Source organism: Vespa velutina, chromosome 3 (genome assembly GCF_912470025.1).
Source record: "Vespa velutina chromosome 3, iVesVel2.1, whole genome shotgun sequence".
Classification (NCBI taxonomy): Eukaryota; Metazoa; Arthropoda; class Insecta; order Hymenoptera; family Vespidae; genus Vespa; species Vespa velutina.
Genome location: NC_062190.1, coordinates 2950859 through 2972784, shown reverse-complemented (window position 1 = coordinate 2972784; position 21926 = coordinate 2950859). Strand labels below are relative to the sequence as shown.

The 21926-nt window shown below is 33.2% G+C and overlaps 1 protein-coding gene across 5 annotated transcripts in view; it reads right to left on the bottom strand.

Annotated features, from left to right (window-relative positions):
* Positions 1-2138: 2138 nt before the first annotated feature.
* The window catches only part of LOC124947629 (GTPase-activating protein CdGAPr), a 31441-nt gene continuing 11653 nt past the window's right edge, over positions 2139-21926 (bottom strand). For 4 of the 5 annotated variants that reach the window (XM_047490045.1, XM_047490047.1, XM_047490046.1 and 1 more), the window contains 6 exons: positions 8959-9096; positions 8348-8752; positions 7739-8069; positions 7320-7653; positions 6300-7224; positions 2139-6212 (listed from right to left, as the gene is read on the bottom strand). In XM_047490045.1, the coding sequence (XP_047346001.1) occupies positions 3702-6212; positions 6300-7224; positions 7320-7653; positions 7739-8069; positions 8348-8752; positions 8959-9096 (4644 nt within the window). In that variant the 3' untranslated portion in view covers positions 2139-3701. Of the gene's footprint in view, positions 6213-6299; positions 7225-7319; positions 7654-7738; positions 8070-8347; positions 8753-8958; positions 9097-14472; positions 15005-21926 lie in introns of those variants that run through there. The other variant, XM_047490043.1, reaches the window with a different exon arrangement.

The window sequence follows — 21926 nt, the reverse complement described above, 5'->3', positions numbered from 1 at the left end:
ATTCACCATTCTCTCTATCTTCCTATTCGAGAGTTTTCACCAATCTCTAACGATCTGACGAAGATCATCGATTGACTTTCACGACAAGTCCGATCGATTGATACGAAATTTTTTGTCTCGAATTAAAAGGAGGCTATATAAAAATATACAATTGCTTTTTGTGACTACAAAAAAGAAAGAAAAAAGAAAAAAGAACAAAAGATAACTACTGCTTAACCATTTTTCTTCTCTTTCTAGAAACATTCACATATTGTTAGAAATATTTTATAAAGAAAAAAGAAAGAAAAAAAAAAAGAACACGGCAATGAGTTCTAATCAATTTTCATCAATTTTTTATCAAGTATTTTTATAAGAATTGAATATATTTTTTTTTTAATTTCGATTAAATAAAAAAAGTAATAATAATGATTATGTGTACATACAAGGACGTACAATACATACAATAAGATGGGTATAGACGATAGATAAAACGTTGATTAAATAACTTCTCCATATTTATAATATTTATATTTGTTTACATATAATTTCTATATATATATTTATTTTATATATATATATATATATATATATATATATATATATATATATGTTTGTGTGTGTGTATGTGTGTGTATATATATATAAGAAGAATATTTGTAGTAGGCAAAACGGTATTCTCTAGTAACAAAAACGTTCATAAGATGAAAAGTATACAACTAGAGGGTGGGATGAAATATAAGGGTTAGGACAAAAATCGTTTAGGCTGAGAAACGGTGGGCTTTTTAACGCTGAAAAGCAAGATTACTATCAGCCCTTGTTGTATATAAGATTAGTCTTTTTATATAGTTTTGCGAAAAATGTTTTTTGTTACTTTTTTTTTTTTACTTATTTTTCCCCCCTTCTCATTCAAAGTAAAGCCGAATCATATAGTTCACATTATTTCATTAGACTTTTTCTCTTTCTTTCATTCTCTCTTCCTCTCTAACAATAAGTCTAAAAGTTATATCGTACATATATATACATACATACATATACATACATATATATATATACGTACGATCGACATGGGCAATCTGAAATTATTAAAAATAAACATCCTTTGGATGCATCATTATTATCGCGTATTATATATTGTGCAGAAGTATCTTGTAAATAGTTCATGTTCCTTTTTTTTTTGTTTATAGTTTACTATTCAGGCATATTACATTTAGGTAATTCGCTAAAACTATGTAGGCCTTTTTCTATAATACGGCTAGGATATTCGCAAGGGTTGAAAGAAATTGTTAGATGTCTAGAAATCCTTTTTCATTTTCTAATAACACTATTATATTGTTAGTAGCTTTTTAAATACATTTAACTACTCGTGCATGCATATTTGTATTATTCTTTTTTTTTTCTATTTTCTTTCTTTTCTTTTTCTTACAAGCTTAATTGGAATAAACAAAGAATTTAATTGGAACTTTTCAACTAATCTCAAGAATAATACGGTTAACGGAAAGATTGTCGTTTAATTTATAAATAGAAATTACAAAAGCGTGTTGGGGATTCGTAAAATAATGGAAATATATATATATATATATATATATATATATATATCAATAACATTTCAATGCATTTTAATATATTCCGAAGAAAATCTTATGTATCATAATATCGCGTTTTTTGAATTTGAACTTTAAAATTTTTCGTTAAATAGGATATATATATATTTGGCTAGTAGATTAATTCATTTTTTTCCATTTTATATCGTAAGAATTGAAAGTTTACATCGCTATGTCTTGTTGTTATTAATTTATAACAACGCCTTTATTGTACAATATTATTCAAATAGGCTATGAACTTTCATCCTACTTTATAATCAGTAAACGTAAGACATTTCTCAAAAGCGAAAAATTTTCGCGTAAAATATCACTTTCGTTGAGTACCATCCCTCATTTTTCTCTTTGATTTTTGGTCGGAAATAGAAAAAATGTCGAGTTCTACGCAAAGAGATGTATATATGTTTTTACGAGAAAATATATGGTTATTTTTTGTCAATACCATTAGCTTCATATAATAATAGTTACATGCACCTTTGTTAACTATGTTCTAAGGATCTAGTAAAATTTCTTGCGAGTAAACGGTCCTAAATCGAGTCATTTCGAATAATTTGTAGAGAGCAAAATGGTTTTTTTTTTTTTTTTTTTTTTTTTTTTTTTTTTTTTTTCAAGGAAATAGAATCATTATAGTAAGAACATTAACTTCTTGTCATACTGTCGCGATACAATTAAAGTATCGTAAAAAGTAAATTAAATTTATTAGATAAAAATTGTCAAAACATACTTTAGATCTCAAAATGACGACATACTCATATTAATCACATTTATATAATGACGATCTAACCACCCATTCTATACTTAGATTTTATATATATATATTATATAAAATATTATATATATTATATATATATTATATATTATATAAAATATTATATATATATAAAATCTATTATCTTTTTAATTCAGAGTATTATTTTTATTTCGAGACAATTGGTTCCAAATAGTAATCTTGATTTCAAGTCGCATCTTTTTAACCGTAATCTTGCTAATCCATAAATTAACTTAATATGTGTGTATGTATTTTTTTTTATACATAAAGACTAAATAAAAATAAGAGCATATACAAAAGTTATATATATATATATATATATATATATATATATATATATATACATATATATATATCCATTGGGGACCAGTCCACAAAAGAACGTAACCATATCGTTACACTTTTATAAAATGCTCAACTTAATATTTCGTGTATATATATATATATACCTATATATATAAAAAAAAAAAAAGAAATACGATTTATCGAGTTCTCGTTTCATTATAGATATAAACGAAGCATTATAAATGTGTACCAGAGATCGAAATAACATTAACAGCAACGCGTAAAAAATTTTACAAATGAATTGTTCATTAAAGTACGAAGCAATAAGGCGCAAAAGTTCGCTAATAGAAAACGTCGAACGATTTTCACACTAAACATTGACAATCAACGTTTTATAATATAAAAAAGATATCTCATCTATAATCAGTATTAACAACGAAAACGCATACGCATTTGCGGCGAAAGAAGCGTTTCAAAAATATTCCTATACAATCTAACGTGCTCACTTGAATATACTTTCGTACTAATAAATGCAATTTCGCAGACACACACAACTCTGGTACATACGTCCGAAGTAAAACATACAATAGAAGCCGATAACAGAATAACACAATAAATACGAACGACGGGCGAATTATCTTTGGGAATAGTAATAAAAAATATCTTATTATTAAAATTCGTAACAATGGAAAAGAAAAAAAAAAAAAGAAAAAAAAGGGAATTAGTTATACTTGTGATCGTTTAATAAGTTAATAAATTCCTTAAAAAAAAAAAAAAAAAAAAAAAAAAAAATGGGGAGGGAGAAAAAGAAAAAAAAAGAAAAAATTATTTATTATATTGCACGTTTCAGCTTAACAGTGCAATCTCGCGAATCTTATATCTCATATTTGATCATCATCATTCAAACAATCAATAATTTCGGCCAACGACGAGACGAGTCTTACTCTCCAAATTGAATTTTTGAAAAAAAAAGGAAAAAAAAGAAAAAAGAAAAGAATCAGTGCATTGGCAGCCTTTTTAAGTAGCAGATATTATATATTCTGAAATTCAAGGAGAGAATCAGATCAGTGTCAATGAAATGACGGCCTTGATGTTCTCTGCTTTAATCTGGCCAACAACGCCTGTTCACCGTCACCTTCAGCTTTCGAGGACATACCACGAAAACTCTCCGATCTATATTTGTCTCTCAGAAACGTCCGCCTCTCCTCTTTGTACTTTTCTATTCTTTCTCGACACTGTGGGTCACCCAAGTCGAGACCACCGAGATTCTTCAAATGAACCTTCTCAGAACTGTTAGAAGAAGGATTCGTAACGGTGCCAACATTAGGCGTGGAACTGTGCTGAACGTCATCAGAAGCTTGTTTTACTGGTAATGAGGTATCACCGGTCATCTGATTGAATTTTGCTTCGTCGAGAGATCTGCTTAAAGCGGCACGTGTAGCTCTTGCATGACGAGCTCGCAAACAGGGTGGCAAGTGATGTGTGCTGTTTACAGGTGGTTCCTCGGATTTACCTCTTGCCGAATCTAACTCCTGACGCATTTTTCGTTCTCTAACGATTTCTCGGCCAATTTCTGAATCGAAACTTCTTCGTTCTCTGGTAACCTCAGTTTCATATCTTCTTCTAGAAGGTGGAATGGATAATTCCCCTACCATACCACCGGATAATCTCTGTAAAGCCAACTCTTGTAAAATGGTAGCTGTGTCCCGCAGAACGATGGAATCGTCGACTGGTGACGAACTATTGGAGAAGGACGAATCCAACGGCATTGCTTCTGATGCACCCTCTGGAACATGTGCAATCTCGCAAGGTTCCGCTGCGTTCTCCGAAGGTATCACAACTTCGATATTCTCACGCAGTTGCGAATGGCGTATATTGTTTCTTTTAGAACTCTCGCCCTCGTGTTTCGAAATATATTTATGTTGCGGACTTTGCTTTTTCTGTTGTTTTTGAGACTGCTGTTCGAAATTTTGGCACTTTTCCGACATCTCTTTATCACCATCCGTTTCGATTTCATGGACCTCTTTATTCTTATCAGGCTGTTTTGAACATCTTTGGTGATCAGTATGTTTTGAGTATTGTAATTTTTGATGACTTTCTATAGATCGTTGTATATCTTGTTGCTGTTGCTGCTGTTGTTGTTGTTGTTGTTGTTGTTGTTGCTGTTGCAACATGTTTTGCGTCTTATCGACTTCGCACTCTGTTCTCTTGCTGTCTTTATTCTTATTCGTACTATGTAAATGCGTGTTGTCTAGCCGAACGAAAGAATTGTCTATCTTTAGCTCGGAACGTTCCTCATTCGATTCGATGTCAGTTATATTCACCTCGCAAACTTTCTCATTACCATTGTCTTGATCCTGTAAAATGGAAGAAAGATCATTCGTAAACTCGTTTGTAAATGTCGTGGATGGTCTCTGCGTATCTTCGTGCCCTTCGAAATCCTTGTAATCTTTAATATCGTTAACGTCGCAGCATGTCATATCACCTGACACTTGTGCTAGAACAGGACTTTCAGTTAAATCGCTTGCTCCGATACAGGAAGTATCCGTGTCTACCGTAGAACCCATCGTAAGGTCCAATGATGTTCGTGAAACATTTTCCGACATAGATCTCAATTGTGGTGTTTCCGTAGCTATCGCTGGATTCATAGTGCCTTCTAACGGATCTTTAGGACTACTGGATTCACTGCTTGGCGTTGTTATGGAGCCAGTTGTCCTCTCGACAATAACCCATTCACCGGAATCATTCGTAGTAGTTACCATTGGTTGAGTCTCCGTATTGGTAAATATTTTATCCGAACTATCGCATATTACAAATCCTGAATCCGGCAAATCTTCCAAAGTTTGCTCACAAGACATTGGGGAATCTAGATCAGTTGTATTTGATAATGGTAAGCCAGCCAATTCATGCCCATGTACGTCTGAATTTTCGGCAATCATTTCTTGATTCTGTAAATTGGTAGATCGATTGTTATTAGGGGTTTCTTGCTTCTTTGCATTCGATGTATCTTTGTTATCGGTAGGTATTTTATTTTTCTCGATTGGACATAGCTCAGACTCGTCCGATATATCCTTAGACGGTGAGGTTACTCTACTGGATTCAACTTCACTACACAATGATATTAACCTCTCGCAAGGGGTCATTTCTTGATCTGGAATATCAGATATTCCAGCGTCCGTCGACTCTTCGGTATTTCGAGCTTTTGATGGGTCTATTAATGTGTTACTATAAGAATCCTCGTGTCTATCATAGCTACGTATTCTTTCGCATGACTTAGCGTTATTCTGTTCGTTTAAACTTACTGATAACCTATGACTAGGATCGGATGTTTTATCGGAAGACACGCTAGCTCTGTTCAAATTATTTGTATTACTTTGTTCGTCGTCAATTTCTAATGGTAAAGTAAAACTTCGAAAACTTATCCTAGGGCTATTGACGGGTATTGGTGAGGTGGAGTGAGACGTTCCTTGTAAAGTTGCAGGAGTTAAAGGAGTCGATGCTTCGGACAATAATGGTAAATAGCCTGGAGTTGGCAATGGAGAGGGCGTTTCCATATTGTGCACATCCGCGGACACCATTACCTGCAAATGATTACATGTTTATAACGTTACTGTATCCGTTTATGTAAAAATAAATTTTCTTGTTCTTTTTGAATGATAATCTCATACCTGGTCGGGACTTTGACTATCAATAAAACGTAATTCGACGTCGCAATGCAATCGTTCCTCGAGTCTCGATCGTTTTCTCTTGGAACCACCTGTTACAGCAGGACATTGCGTCCCTTCTGTCCTCTGTCGTCGAGGTGATGCTTCGACTGATGCCACACCAGCACTCTCCTCCTCTGAAAACATTCTCATTTCTCTTTCTTCAAGATCAAAATTAAGCTGGATCTCCGAAAGATCCAGAGGTGATGTCGCATTTGGCGCATCAGCCAAATGATCGAAATAAGAGTCATGAGAGACTGATCTACTATGACCGCAAGGTCTCGCTGGTGGTGGTCCTAAAAGAGGACCCAAACTGTCCTCTCCATCCAAGCTATCGGCACTTTTTACAGGTCTCAATCGTCGCAAAGAGTTTAAGGAACTTGGCACCGTTTCTACTTGAGGTGACGTGCCAACTTGTCTGGCCTTCCCTCTGGTACCACCCAAGCCACCTCTACCGAACAAAGCTCTCCAGTTTAATGACGGTGAACGCTTCGAGCCATTTCTCTTTCGTGGCAACTCTATGACTGTATGATAATGCAATGGCAAACCAGCTGGACCAGCACCAACTTCTATATAATCTGGTTCGCCTCTTACACTTCTATTTCGTGCTTCCTCTAAACTGAGTAGACGAGCAGGTGTCGTAATGGCTAACGACTTTGGTCTACCGACCGGTCCGTCTCCAAAGATTAATTCAGCATAACAAACCAAGAATTCTGTCACTACAGCTTGTACTCCAACTCCTTGAAGAGCTGCCACGCCACCAACTTCGAGTTCCTTGCATCGTAAAAGATTTGGCGCCCATACGATCGCAACATTACGTGGAGTCATACCAGTTTCTGAACCACGAGCCGCCACTCTTACTAGATGACGCATCAAATATTCTAATGTTCTACAAAATTTCATATAACATAGGTTAATTATTATATATATCTTTCTGTCTTTCTTCCATTTTATATTTCATTTAACATTTAACAACTTTATTACCTATAATGAGGTGGGGGCAATTTTCTAACGGCATCTCTCATTCGTCTCAATCTTTCAGCATCACTATTGGCTTGAACGGCGCTGACAAATGTGGAATAGAGTTGGTATGTACACAAAGGATTCGGTAGTTCTCTGAAATACATTTTCAACAGAGATGCCACGGAGTGAATGTCCTGGAGGATACTTTCATCGGAATGCAACGCTGGAACGCGATCTTCGTCAAACGCATTTCTTAGTCTTTGAATGTTGGAGGTGACACCGCTTAGCCGATAAATACCATCGACCAGGCCATGATTTTCAATGAATTCGGCACAACAAGTTAGAACCGTTGGAACTATGAATAGAATTGTCAAAGTGAGATTAAATATCTACATGATTTAATGAGGAATTAGAAAATAAATAAGAAAAAAAAATGTTACCATCTTGACCGGAGTTCAAAAGATGTTCACCCAGATCGCAACCAAATACACGTTCCTTTAAAATCCCTGATTGCTTTAATCTTCTCCTCGATGGTCTGTTCAAGATAAACGATCTGAAGAAGGCGATTAATTTGCCGTGCTTTCTAAGCACCGGTTTTACCGGTAATTTCGATCTGACCGTCGCCGAGACTGTTAAATGACGTGGAACTTTGTCTCCGATTACTGCGACACATTCAGCTGGGAAGAAGCCGACTGCGAATCCATGTTTACCGCGCCACCACGTACTTTCTCCTGGTGGTGGCATGTCTATCACCGAGATCATATCTCCGACCTGTAATACGTTTTACGATGTATGACCATGTAGATAAATATAGGATATTAGATAAAACGAGATCTGAAGAGCTCTTAAAAATCATTTAAAATTAGTGTTTCTCAACCTTTAAGGATTAATTAATTTATTTTGAAGCTGAGAAGACAAAAAGAAAAGAGAGAGAGAAAGAAAAAGAACTATCTTGGAAATCATTAATCCAAATATAGATTAGCAATTCTCGTAATAGAATGACGACGAAAAAAGAAAAAAGGAAAAAAAAAAAGAAAAGAAAAAACCACCTGAAATGAGATTTCATCCTGTGCCTGTGCCACGTAAGGCCTAACAGCGTAAGCCGCTGCAACAGCCGGTGTGTTTATGGGACAAGAATCAGATTCTGGCACGAGTATCCTTCTACCCCTGTTGTCGAGTTGCAACCAATTTAATACAGGACCGCAGTTTAGACCCTCGTGATCTAGGCATGAGAATCGTTGAAGGTAGTCCTTTATCATAACCCAATGTAATTTAGGCCTGGCGTCTGGTAACTTTGGAAGGGATGAAAATTTTCTATCGAAGATACATCGATGCAATTGTTTGTCGAACATTAAGAAATTGTCGTAGGATCGCTGGAGCGTCCAACAGGCATCTCCGGAAGTTACCCTAACTGCGTAGGTGTCTGCTTCGTTGGTGCCTTCGCTCACGGAGACCTACAAAGACATCAACCATAAAGGGTCTTGCTTTTCATCGTACGTCAAAAGATCAATTAGCCAAACGATTGAATAATAGTGAAAGTTACATTAGGTTATAACTTCGTTCGTTAATATTTACATAACAGTTGTCTGCCATTTAATTGTTTAAAATTATTGCGAGTGAGTTAATAGTAAACGAAGCTAGTAATAAAACGATCGCTTACCTCCAAAACACCAAGCTCCACGTGTTCATAATGAAAGTGGGCGCACTCGTCCAATTTCGGAAACCTTGCAATACTCCCCATGTTGCTACCAGAACTTACAGGTGTGCTAAAGTCGTCCGTTCGATTACATCCTAATCCCTGCGTCATAGAAAGAAAAAATTATTATCTTAATTGTAAATTATCATCGAGTCGAGTTTTGGTGAAGGGGAGAAAAAAAAGAAGAAGGAAGGGAAAAAAACACGAACTTCTCGGCGCAAAAAGGAAAATAAATAAATAAATAAAACAAAAACGAACAACAGAAATTTGTTTTTTTAATTTCTTTTTCTTCATTTTTTTTTAAGTTTCTTTTCCTCTTTTGTTACATGCAACGTCGTTTACGAAGATATTTCTGCTTGGTAATCTTTAAATAGGCCAAGGAAGGCGCCATCTCCAAATTCCTGTTTCCCTTTAGATTCGTTTTATTTTTTTTCTTTTCTTTATTTTTTTTTCTTCCTTTTTTCTCCCCGAGACAAGAATGCCAATGTTTTGTTCGTTCGTTTGTTTGTTCAAAAAGGATAGGAAGTCGCGTTCACTCTGTCTCGTCTGTTAGAGAGACAAGATCAATGAGCGAGCCTTGGTACTTATGTTAGTTAAATTCTCTATCCACGATGATTCATCCAAACAACTGTGTATCTTCGTTCAATTGCTAGACCGGACTCTCACTTTGTTTCCTATCCACCGTGAAATTAATCATCTCCGCACTAAGAAACGCCAACTAACTGCCGATTAACAACATTTGACGTGAATTATCACCGTCTATGGAAATTCAATGTTGCTTGATAATGTGAAAGCTTAATTTTTCATGATTTTCCCTTCGAAAAATGTATCCTACCTTGTAGAGGGATAATTATAGCAGTACATTTGCAATGATAATAATCGAGTCTAGTGAACTGTTAGCAAAAGAACCGAGAACTGGTCTTCTCGGATTATACGTTTTAACGTATACTCGTGTGCATGCGTACGTACGTACGTGTATTATTTATTACGTGTGTGCTGCTTTAATGTCGGGAAGGAACAAAAATTGTTACCTTTTTTGTGGCTACGACGATCTGAATGAAGGGTCTATTCGTCGAGTTAGAAGCATAAAGCTCTACTGACCGTGTGGATTCCAATCCGAGATGATGACGTGAACATATAAAGTGGATAAATTCGTCTCTTTTCTTTTTTTTTTCTTTTTTACATTCTTCTTCTTCTTTTTTTTTATTTTTTTTTTGTTTTGATAAGAGCGAGAGAAAGAGAAACACCGTTCGAAAAAATCTCACAAAAAATAATTAGCGTCTTATTTAAAAGATGAAAAGAAAAAGAAAGAAGAAAAAGAATTAAAAAAAAAAATAAAATAAAATAAAATAAAATAAAAAAAGAATAGAAAAGGAACATTTTTGTTCCTATACCAGTATACGTTTGCTTTTTAATGTTGTAAAAAAAATGACCGTGTAGGCCTTCAATCGTACGAGTATTACCAATTATCTTGTTTGACCAACAAGCATTCGCTTTATTGCTCGCGGCTGTCCTGACCTATGAATACGCAACAAGAAAATATCGCGAGGTGTAATTTAAACGAGTTTTTGAAGGATTGAAAAAGAAAAAAGAAAACAAAAAAAACATGTTTTTTTTTTTTCAATATTTAAGAAATTATTATATGAATTTCCTTTGAAAAATTATTTGGTTCACATACGATCTTTAGTTAGATTGTTAATTAATAGAAATTACAATTGTTAACATTAAACGTGAATCATTTATTTATTTCTTGGCAAAAGACGCTACGATTATTATCTTCGATAACGATCTTGAATTTCAGCCAAAACAATTTGTTCCACCTTTCGAGGTTAAAAAAGAAGAAAAAAATCGTACTAATCCAAGCTAATAATAATTTTCATATATTAGTCAACCTCTTATTTCGAGAATTTTGATTTTTCTTTATTATTACAATTAAATTTGAATGATGGCCGATGATTATATAATTCTAAGGTTATCGAAGACGATGTCTAACCTCGATTTCCACTTTCTCATATTATTGCAACTATTACCGATACGTACGTATGTACTTACGTAAATGTATGCGTGTGTTTGTATGTATATTGTATGTATGTATGTACAGTAAAGAACAATGCTTCGAGTTGACAAAGGCCAGAAATTCACAAAGCCCCGTGTATCGACGAGAACAGAATCGAAAGTTGGAAACCTTCCACTTTTATAAGTCACGATAATATTTCCCTCTCTCCCTCTTCCACCCTCTCCCTATCTCATCTCACTCTTTTTCTCAACGTATTCTCTTTTTTTTCCTATGCCTTCTGCATACATTTGTCCTGTTTGATGAATTAAAGAATGGCAAAAAAAAAAAAAGAAAGATGACGGATAACGTGAAGTTTGAACGATAAAAAAAAAAAAACAAAAAAAAGAACAAAAAGAGAGAACAAACAAATAAATATTAAAACGTTTCTTATCACGAACAATCCTAACTGTTTAGAAATTTAGATTCCGCTTTGATTTTTATTTATATCCTCTCTATCTCCTCCCTCTTATTTTCAATTCGTAGTCTATTTTTTTAAAAACCTCGAGAATTCTGCCTTCAGAATCGCAGATTTGAAAGAGGAAACATGTAGATACCTTGCAAGATCCTTTCTTCATCGTATCATAATGAAAACATAGAAGGAAATCGTACAGGAGTGTAGATACAAACTTCCTTTTTTCTTTTTTTGTTCTTCTTTTTTTTCGTTCGATATTTGATGCAGCAGCAAAATCCAAACGAAGATAAATCCGAAGAGTAGATTGAATTTTCATCGAATGTCATATCCGAGTTTCGAGTCGTCGTAGTTATATATCACATACGCGAGGCCTCTGGAGGAAACTGACATTGAGTGAAAAGATTCAAATTTAAATCGAATTTTTCTTTCTATTTTATTGAATATTACGTATAAATTTTAGACGAATATCACGAAGATCGACCTTCCTTTTCATCATTATTCTACATGACAAACAAAATATGTATGTTTGTTTATATATATGTATATATGTATGTAAAAAATCAATTAAAAATGATTCGATCAATTATTTGAATAAGATGGTAGAAGCATAGTATCAAGAGTATCTAAATATATGTCAATATATATACACGTATACAGTAAATTTATGCAAAGGAAGAAAGGTTTTTATTGGATGGATTTCAAGAAATCAAGATTTCTAACAATTCGCAATGCAGAGATTGCGTTTTATCGGTGAGTAACCTGAAAACAAAGAAAAGTTTCCGTCCCATTTTCTTATCTTATATGGGTCATTGTACAGGGTGGGCCAACTAAAAGTCCTAGAATAATTTTGTTTTTAGATTAATTTTTTCTCTGAGACTTTTTAGATTTGTAATTAGGCTTGTAGTTTTATTAAGTTAGGAATCTGAGAAAATAACTGAAAAATGCATTAGGCCAAAAAGTCTTGAAAAAAATTAATTGATTTTTAATAGCACTTAAGAACTTTTGATTCACCTTGTATTTTTTTGGCAACGAATGTATTTCGTTTCGGTTTTTCTTTTCTTTTTTTTTTTTTATTTTTTTTTCTTCTTTTTCTTTTTATAGACAGAATGGATTGTGTAACACAATGTAATTTATTTTTCATAAGTTGCTTTTTTAATTTGATATTAAAAGAAGAGGAAAAAAAAGAAAAGAAAAAGAAAAGAAAAAGAAAGTAAAATATTCAAATAATAAAAGGATAAATTGTTCTTCTCGTGCGAATTCAGCGCGCGTTTTAAAAATGAAATCTCTGCCGATCTGCTCAAGGATTTATTCGAGCCGCTCCAAAATTAGAAAACCGTTTGTAAACGCAATAAACGCCACGTCCAGACTACATTCAATCGTCCAGAATTATGTCTTATCGTACCTGATGTGCGCTCGAACGACATAAAATTCAATGCGTTTACTTTACTCTACTAAAAATGTTTTATCGTTTTATCGACATCAACGAAGTCATGATATTTTTAGATGGATCGATTCTACAGGATATTAAGATTAAAAATTAAGAATTTAACGAAGAAATATATATATTGTCCTAAATACTATTCGAAATATATATATATATATATATATATATATATATATATATATATATATATATTGTCCTAAATACTATTCGAAAATAATTCAAAGATAATAGCGTGAAAAAATTTAATTATAGCTCTTGCGTTTTCTCGAAGATTTATTTTTTCTTTTCTTTCTTTCTTTTTTTCTTTTTTCTTCTTAAGAAAACATTATTTTAAAAATCATAACTAACAAAACGTTGGTGAATATGTGAAATTCATAATAATATTTCTTGATTTGAAAAATATAATTTCCATATCATTAAAATTTTTGTATAAATAATATAATATTACAAAATCATAGTATATCTTAAAGTCAGTATATCTTAAATCCATAAGAATGTGTGTTGATATTTAAGAAATATAATATTCATATTATTAATATATTATATCAATAATGTAGTTCAAAAAATCATAAATAACAAAATGTTTGTTGAATACGTTTAATTCATCAGTTAATAAACTAATGTATGTGGTGTTTAAAAAGTATAACTTTGAATATTATTAATAATATTGGAGTAATATAATAACAAAAAAGAAAAGAAAAAAAAAGAAAAAATCGTGTATAACAGAACGTTTATTAAATATCTGAAATATATAATAATGTCGAATAAGTAATATAATTTTAAACAATCATAATTAACACGTTAACGAACGTTAACCGAACATGTGAAATTCATAATAACATGTTGGTGTTTCACTTTTGACGTAGTTCCGGAAAGTATAAAGAAAAAAGGAATATGCAATGATTGTGAAACAGATTTGTAAAGAGAAAGAGAGAGAGAGAGAAAGAGAGAGAGAGAGAGAGAGAGAGAGAGAGAGAGAGAGAGAGAGAGAGAGAGAGAGAGAAAGAAAGAAAAAGAGGAAGAGAGAAATAGAGAAAAAAAATAGAGAAAGAGAAAGAGAGATACGCGTAATGTTTAACCGGCTTTGCCAAAAAGTACGTTGACCCAGTAACGAAGATCGGTTGCAGCTGTTCGTTAAATGCTTCGCGCTTTGCGAGAGTTCCTCGAAAGCCGAGGGAATCTGATAAAAATGCCTACTTCCCACTCTCTCACCCATACGTACATATTTTCAAACGCGCGAAACGCAATCATTCGCTACTCGCGTTTACTACTCGCAATCCGGAAGACTTGAAACTTTGTCGAATGCTTTCACGATGTTCATGAAACTCGAACTCGAAATACGAATGGGGAACATTCGTTCTGCTTAAATTTAGAAGAACTATACGAACGAGAAAGAAAGAAAGAAAGAAAGAAAGAAAAACATCTTCCGTCGAAAAAAAGAAAAAAGAACAAAAAAATAATCATTTGGATGAATCTAACGATATCAAAATGTAATCGAAAAAAACAACACCACGAACTAATTGAAATCCTTTCTATAACAACTATCAGACATCGGAAACGGCTTACCCATGAGAAACATCGAACATGATCCTCCCCTCCGAAGAGAAAAGCACCGATAACATCGTAACACCAATAGCTCATAAACTCCAATATTTCTCACCGACTAGGAAGTAAACACGTAACAACGCACTGTACTCGAGGGAAAGATATAAAGAAGGAAAGAAAGAGAAGAAAAGAAAAAGAAAAAAAAAAGAATCAAATCCTTAATGATACGTCATCGTCGCCTTAATAGTAATTATTAGAAACACACTTTTTTTTTCTTTTTCTGTTCGATTTACAGGAAGGATAATACTGAGAATTAAAAGAAGAAGAAGAAGATAACAAATAAGTAGAATGAAAAAATATAGGAGAGGATCAAAGGAATACCTCGAAACGACCGGAACAACTGCCACAACCGGTAAGGACACGATGCATAGTTCTGCTAACTTGAACGGTAGCTCTTAGGGTAGCTTCTCTAAGGGCTGCTCCTCTCAACGAGGAGCTCCCGTGGCGTCTCTCGCGGATAATGTCAACCCGTGTCCTTCAACGAGAAACGACGAGCCGTGGCTGACGCTGATGCTCTCGGTGTTGCGCATCGACGAGCCATCTCTCGAATCCATCGGATTGTAGAGGAATATCGGGGAAACAGCCGAGAGTTGGGTGGCATAGCCGGGGAAAACTAGGTCACGGAGGGCACCAGTGAGACCATCACCACCACCTCCACCACCTCCACCACCACCACCTCAATCACCACCACTACCACCATCGCCATCGCCACCGCCACCAGTTTGATGCTACCAACAAGCGGACTCTACCGGTGGTGATTCGACACTTTCAACTTAAAACACAGCCGTCATCCACGGGATCTACTCGTAATTTCGAATTTACCCTCGTCCGTTGAATGACCTTTCCTCTTATCGTATCTTCTATTTCGATCTTCTAAATATAATGATCTATTTTCTTTGATTTTATCATTAAATATTCGTGTACTTCGACAGTAGCTCTATATTATTTTAAACAAAATCTATTACCAAATTTGGATTCCCTTTAAACTCGTCGAGTATATATATATGTACACATACATATATATGCAGGTATTGAAATATACAAAAATTAAAGATAAAGATTTCTTTTCTTTAAGAAATTTCACTTCATTTTTTATCCTCTGTGTAAAAACGAAAAAATAATAAGAAAAATAAAGGAAGAAATAAAAAAGAAATTTTTGGACAAAACACTGGCCAATTGCTTCCGTTTCTGAAGACAATGGTAAAACGTTATATAATGGAAATAGAGAGCATCTCTAACGATGGAAGTAGGCCAGAGCCAAAGAGACACAAGAAGATCTGGAAAGCGCTTCTTGGTTTACGATATTATGTCGAACGATGTGCCAATTGCGAAGGAAAATGGTTTTATTGACTGCACTCGGTGAACGTTCCAAATTATCAAACGTTTGATAGAAAAGTTCTTCTTTCGTCGTAAGAGCAAAGGGTAGGAAAATAACTGAAAGTAGGTCGACGTGAGAGGACAAGATGTACGTCAAAAATGTATGAAAAAGAGATCAGAAAAAAGAAAAGAAAAAAAAGAGTAAAGTAAAAGAAAAAAGATAGAAGCAAAAAAAAATAAAAAAAAATAAAAAAATATCAAATTAAAATAAAGATATAAAACACGAGAAAAGAAATAAAGTAACGCTTTCATCAAATGATAATAATTCATGCGATCGATCCTTCACTCGCACTCTCATTGCTCTCTAGAAAACTAGTTTGCCACGAACCAGAATCCCTAAACCGGACTAGTCTAAGCGAACGCTCTTACGCTTCACCAAACGTAACCCAAACGTACGTTCACAATGATAGGCAAAGAAAAATTTAGGTAGTTTGTATCACCAACTGGAACAATATTCTTTATGTTATATTAAGTTAACCAATAAATAATATCGGATTTTCAGCATTTTATATCTAAATAAAGTATATTAATATCCTTCATTGAAAATTTTAATCGGCAAAGTAATTGGAATTCTCAATATTTTATATTGAAATAAACAGCATTAGTATTTTTTTTTACTAAAAATTTTAATCACAATAATCAAAATCAGAAAATAAAATAATCAGAATTTTTAGTGGTTCATATCTAAGTAAAAAATATTAACATTTTGTACTGAAAATTTTAATTAAAAGTTAGATTTTTCCATACTTTATATCTAAATAAACAATATTCGTATTTTTTATTGAAAATTTTGATCAAAAATTTTAATCGTAAAAATAATTATTATTATCAGTATTTTTTATTTAAACAAATAACATTAGTATATTTTACTGTACATTGTAATCGAAAATAATAATCGGAAAAACAATCGAAATTTTCAATACATACTTTATATAAAAATACAATAAGAATATATAAGAAATATATATATATATTTATATATAAGAAAAATAAGAAGAAAAAGAAAAAGAAGAAAAAAGAATAATAATAATCAAGACACAGACATTCAAAAATAAAAAGAATGAATTAGTAAACCGAAATAAATTAATGTTATTATCGATGCGAATGTGGTGCACCGAATGGTAAGACAAAAAGAAAAGATATTATTTGTCGTCTCATAGTCGTATACTTTTCTTTTCCCAATCCTTACCACCATTAGTCGATTCATCGAGTTTGTTCTCAGTGCATAGATGGGTGTCTTTCAAACACACATTTCTAAGTGCGCATCTTCGCGAATTGGATCGCACCACTTAAGTCACGAGAATCTTAGACGAGACTCGGGGGAAGAAAAAGAAAGAAAAGAAAGAAGAAGAAAAAGAGGAAAGAGAAAAAGGAAGAAAAAAGAGAAAAGGATAGATAACTTACTTGCGAAGAGAGAGAGAGAGAGAGAGAGAGAGAGAGAGAGAGAGAGAGAGAGAGAGAGAGAGAGAGAGAGAGAGAGAGAGAGAGGAAGAGAAAATAGAAAACAAAAGTAAGTATTTATATTAAGTCTTCGATGTTTCTAAAAAAATACGTGCGAAAGCGAAGCGAGAAGCAATAAACTATTTGTTGTGCAGTCTGGCGAGAATGGATAAGTCTAGAAAAACAAAAATGAAATAAAATCAAAAAAAGAGAAAGAAAAAGAAAGAAAAAATAGGGGCAAAAGGAGGAGGAAGGAAATTGGTATAACACTATTTAACGGCATCGTCTCTTTTATAAATGGTAATGAGAGGAAAGTAACGAGAAGTTTATCTGCCTATGAGACATTACATCTCATGAAAGAAATTTGTTGTTTAATGTTACAACGTACGAGCTTTAAGAAAAAGGAAATAAAGATACAAATAAAAATAAACAAATATATAAGAGAAAAAAGAAAAAATTCTTCAAAGATAAATCTAGTAATTTGTCGTGTCGATACAAGGGGGAGAAATTGATACGTGCGTGATTAATCGTTCTGTCGATAATATACTAGTGAACTAACTCATTTTCACGTTTCATGCTGGTATATGCATATTTAATGTACTTTGATATACTAATTTCTCTCTTTCTCTCTCTCTCTTTTTCTTTCTCTCAAGAAAGAAGAATGGAGAGGAGGAGATGGCCGCAAGGAAAGACAGAGTAAGGTCAAACGAACACATGAGAAAAATCGTTTAATCGCCACTTACAATTAGTCTTAACGTCGATAATTAAGATGTATCGTGTACAAGCGGGGAAAATAACGGATTGATTTACGACAACGATCAAGCAGATATTTGTATAACATTTTTTTTTATCTACGATGAAAGTTCGAATTACGTTCTTAATCCTGCTCGTTTTTTATTTATTTATTTATTCTTTTATTCCTTTTTTCTCTCTCTAATTGACTCATACAACTACTATTTCTACTACTATTACTATTCTTATACGTACTTCTTTCACTGGCTAGTTTAAGAAAACGAGTTCAGTTTTTCCTTCTATTTCTATTGTTACATGTTAACGACGTAAATACCTTTAAGCATGAAAAAAATACGACATAATTAATTATTAAGCCAATTTGATATTTATCAGTTTTATTCGAGGAAAAAAAAATAAGTAAAGAAAGATTAATTATTTGATTAAGTAAGACAATACCGGACAATCGTAGAAAATAGTCGGAAAAAATAAAACATAATTAATTAATTAATTTGTACTCAAAAGATCATTAATTATCATCAAGAATTAAATTAAAACGTTAAATATCACAAGAGTTACGAACTACATTCCTTTTTTTTTTTTTTTTTTTTTTTTTTTTTTTTTTTTTTTTTTTTTTTGTAATAAATACAATAGAGGTATTAAAGGAATCACGAGGGATTAAGAAGAAAAAATAAATAAATAAAAAGCTAATCGATTTAACGTGATAATTTGTCTAGTCGCTGCAAGAAAATTTTGAATCGTCATAACTCCAAAAGTAAGTATTTCCGAACCTATTGTCTTCATAAGACAATTTTTTACTTGTTTATTAAATCCCTAAAACTTATACCCAAAGTTTTTATAGACCATTCAGTTATATTCTGTATACAGCCATGCCGTGGCCGTTTTGTGTCCCAGCCGACTGCTACGGTTTCGAATTGGTTACCATAGTTTTATACATATGTTTACAATAGTTTATACATATGTATATCATCAACGTGGCCTGGACGTCCTCCGGTTACATTTGGTAGCCAATCGATATTTTCCTAGTTTCCCAGTCTGACCACGGAGGGACACGGTCATAACACATATCTCGTCTGTACATGACGTTATTAATTTTCAAAAAGTTATTTACTATCTTTAGATGGAGTTTTCGATCTTATATAAATATTCGGACATAGTTAAATAAGGAACACGGTTGTATATAAATATTAAAAATTTATTTATATACAATCGTATTCCTACCATGCACCTTACTCGAATGAATTATTGTAGTTTTATCTATTTGTGCATCATCCATCCCAGTCATTATCCGTGGTGTCCAATCCGGATATCCTCCAGTTAAATTTGGTAACTATCTTATATTTTCCTTGTTTCCTGGTTTCACCAGGGACACAAATACAGCACGAACCTGTATAAACATGTCTAAACGTGTCTTATCCGTGCATGACGCTATAACGATGTTTGACTTTAAATTGATCAGCAAATTCATGGACCTTAATGCTCGAAGCAATGTTTGGAACGAACCATGGCACAGTTGTATATTCCTTATGTTCACACGGTTCGGTTTTTTGATGATTTTGTATACGATGCCCAATCTCCCTCCCCTCGCAATTTTTTTTACGTTTGTTTGAACAATTGTACGAACGTTGGACTCGCCAAGATCACAATTCTTTTCCATCTATCGAAGATCTAATCTATAATCATCTGGATTTTGTCATTAACATATATACACAGCTGGCAATAGATTAGGATTTATTTTATTCTTTTCCCCTTTTTTTTGTTTGAATTGCCGCACGCAATTTTTATTCGCAAACCCAAATATTTACAATTGTAAAATCCATGATTGTAGCGACATGTATGAACATGTATATACATACATATGTATGTATATACATATATGTAAAATACATGCGCTACAGTAGAAGACTGATAAGTGATAATTAATTTAAAAAAGACTGATTCAGTACGAGCTGTTACAAGTTTTTTACTGAATAAACGCAAAAATTAAACGTGAGAAAGCTAACCATACGAAGGGAGGTTCGGCGTACGATCAAAAGAACCGAACCGTGTGAACGTTACAATCGGTTGATTCGACAAAATTACCGGTAAGGTCAAAAAAGCAAAAAACGTGTGAACAATTTCGTTGCTTTCGAATTGTTCGAATCAGTTTCCTTTTTTCCCTAATCGGTTATTTCAAAAAAATCGAACCGTGTAAGCATTACAATCGATTGATGCCGATTCGACAATATTACTGATACGATCGAAATGTCTGTCATTTGAACTTATAGTCAAATAATAAAAAAAAAAAAAGTTCTAAAAGTCCTTACGATTTATTACGCTTACAATTGCAAGTAGGAAAATATTTGATACGTCGATATAATCTTACAAAGACTCTTGACCAAAACTTGTAGTTTGAATCACTTTACGAAAGGGAGATAAGAGCAAGAAGAGAGATAGAGATAGAGATAGAGATAGAGATAGGGATAAAGATAGAGATAGAGAGAGAGAGATATGGAGAAGAAAAGAAGAAACACTTTATGTCCTGTTCTTTCATCGTATCTCTCGACTAATGCCCCGTAAGCACTTTTAAATGGCCCTTTCAGGTGCTACTTATCATTCTCTTTGTAAACGAAAATAATAAATACGATTTCACTGGATATCGATTGTATTTATACGTGTTGATACAGATTAAATTTTTGTAAAAATATCACCCGGAAACATCAATCGTAAAAACGTAAGAATAAATTCACATTAGATCACCAAATGAATACATTGGTATAATCAAAGTCTTTGTTATCACATTATTTCATAGGAAGTTGCCATTTTGAAGCGTTTTTAAACAAGGAAACTCCAAGCGGTAGCAGAATATTACGGTAAATGGAACAAAGTTTCTTGGGATCTTCGCAAAGCGAGCTTCATTACCCTCCGTTCAAAGTCCATGTTTGCACGTTCTGAATATTCGCGGTCTTGGTAAACTTCATCCCAGAAATGCATTCACCATTCGAGCTCTTGGCAAGGGAATGAGTAAAAGAAAGTGCAAGAGAGAGAGAAAATGAGAGACATACACTATGATAAGAAAACAAAATACTTGTATTCTCCTACGTGTGATTCAACAATATAAATTCAAACGATCGATCGATCGACCAATAACAATAAATGTTTCTAATCAAATATTATTATCCATCCAATCAGAATGTCGATGCTATACAGCTATATTGTGTGCGTATTTGTATGGGTGTGTGTACAGAATACAGATAATCCTTTTTCCCCTCATATACCATAAACTTGAAACACACAGATATAAAATTCTATTTCCACCATTACGGCCACGACATTTTACCCTCGAGTTAAAGAACTGAGAGGATTGGAGAAGGGAAAGAGGAAGAGAGAAAAATAGCGAGCTTTTCCTTGAGAGTAATGGTAGTAGTAGTAGTCTTCTTAGAGGATGAAGAGGGAAAGAGGAGTAGAAGCCAGAACGCAGGAATATACGCGACGCCAGTGGCACCGGCCTATCGATTTGCTCTCACATTGCCGAGATGGACGAACTGAGAGAAAGAAAGAGAGAAAGAGAAGGAACTAGAACGAAATAGAGTCCAACTTCCGCGTTCTCCTTTGAAACAACTTCGCGAGATAATACGAAAGGAGAAGGAAGAATAAAGAATTTCGAAGGACACAAACATTGCTTGTTGCATTTCGTTGTTGCCTTCTCTTTCACCCATTTTTATTATTATTATTATTATTATTATTATTATTATTATTATTATTATTATTATTATTATTATTATTATTATTATTATTATTATTATTATTATTATTATTATTATTATTATTATTATTATTATTATTATTATTATTATTATTATTATTAT